This window comes from Buceros rhinoceros, unplaced genomic scaffold, assembly GCF_000710305.1.
Source record: "Buceros rhinoceros silvestris isolate BGI_N320 unplaced genomic scaffold, ASM71030v1 scaffold13390, whole genome shotgun sequence".
Lineage (NCBI taxonomy): Eukaryota > Metazoa > Chordata > Aves > Bucerotiformes > Bucerotidae > Buceros > Buceros rhinoceros.
In genome coordinates, this window is record NW_010387969.1 from 73,369 (window position 1) to 75,186 (window position 1,818).

General features: G+C 34.3%; 1 protein-coding gene across 1 annotated transcript in view; it reads left to right on the plus strand.

Moving 5' to 3' along the window:
• Positions 1 to 500, plus strand: part of MYOF (myoferlin) — a 70,615-nt gene extending 70,115 nt beyond the window's left edge. Inside the window, exon 55 of the mRNA XM_010141953.1 lies at positions 462 to 500. Coding sequence (XP_010140255.1) covers positions 462 to 500 — 39 coding nt within the window. The remainder of the gene's footprint in view (positions 1 to 461) is intronic.
• Positions 501 to 1,818: the final 1,318 nt, after the last annotated feature.

The window sequence follows — 1,818 nt, forward strand, 5'->3', positions numbered from 1 at the left end:
GCAGGAACGTAGGGATTGTATCATTACAGCTATAAACGATCTCAATTGATTTTTATGGAGAAACAATTAAAATTTATGTTCAAACATATTAATCAAAGATGGACCAAATGAGTGCTCTAGCAGTGTTACTAACTACACAATTTTAAAAAGTTAGTAGATGGTCTAGAGTCTGGATTTCAGTCTCTCAATTGATTTTTATGGAGAAACAATTAAAATTTATGTTCAAACATATTAATCAAAGATGGACCAAATGAGTGCTCTAGCAGTGTTACTAACTACACAATTTTAAAAAGTTAGTAGATGGTCTAGAGTCTGGATTTCAGTCTACTTTAATCTATAATTTAATTTTAACTGAAATTACCATACCCTGAATACATTCTGATCATTTTAATATCTTAAATGTCTTTTACAAAACTACACTGAAGTATTTTGTGTACATTGTTTCTTCCTTTCTCCAACAGAACTATTTGGCAATGAAGATCGTGAAACCAGCTTCCTAGAAGAGTTTTTTTACCTCATCTTCTTAAATAGTAATGAGGTTTCACCTCAGGCTGTGGACCAAATTCAGCAAGGCTCTCCATCCTTTTTATCTGCTAGTATTTGGAACTGTAAAATAGATAATTAAGAATTTAACCAAGGTTCAGAGGTCATGACAGGTGTTTTTTTAAAAACAAAGGATAAAACACCCTACCCCCCTCCCCATGTTTCATGTATGTTTTTTACTTCATTAGTATCTACACATGGTAAAGGGCTGGCTTCCTTGCTTTTAAACTGGATTTGTCATAAAAATCCCTCGGGAGGGTGCCTGCTGTTACTATCTCTGTTTTTAATGGATACTTCCTTTTCAGAATTCCTTTCTATTGGGCACACTTTGCATTTTAACTTAATGAAGAACAAGCACTACTTATGTATACCAAAGAAACCTCACAGTGCAATCAAAGAAGGGTCAGACATTGTTTCTAGAGATATTTTTTTGGCGTCATGCTGCTGGAAATTCTTAGTTACTGCACTATAGACTTGACAACATGATATAGATGTATCTAAGAACTGCATGCATGTAGAAATAAGCAATATACTGTTTACCTAATGTCATTTTCAAATGTTAAATAATTTTATCCACAAGTAAAATGCAGGTTTCCAGTTTTCTTTGCCTGTTGCAAAACTGCAATGCAGTACCTATTAGGTAGTGTCTGTCAGAGGATGTAATGCCTCGGATATGGAGTTTAAGGTATTTTACTGTTACCTTTACAGTGAAGAACAAGGAAATACTTCTGCAGAAATTAATAAAGAAATTAAATTTGTTGAATGGTTTCACTGTACTCCTTGTATTTAGAGATGGTCTTAAGTCAAAATGAGAGGATGCACAACCCAGATTCAGCCTTTGTTTGAACTATGATCTGCACACGGTAAGTATTTCTTTTAGCCTCAGCCTCCTCTCCCTGGGCACTTTAAAATACAATCTGCACTAAAAATCAGGTTATAGTCTGTGATTCCACTTCACTGTTATGGAGGACCAAAGCCGAAGCACCTCTCTGAGCATTCTCTGGTGCTTGAAGAGTAGGAAATCTGCAACAGAACCTGAATTTTTTGGCATTTTGTATGATTGTCACACTCTTGACCGCATAAAGACTTAAGCTGTCTTTAAAAAGATGACAAAAATAACTGCAAAAATGAATTAGTCTTGAAAACTCTGTCCTAGTGGCACAAACACTTTCTTAGAACACAGCACTGTACAATAAACATGCACGTGTCAGGCAAAATAAGTAAATCACATTATTTTATACATGTATATTGTATATAATATGTATATATTATATA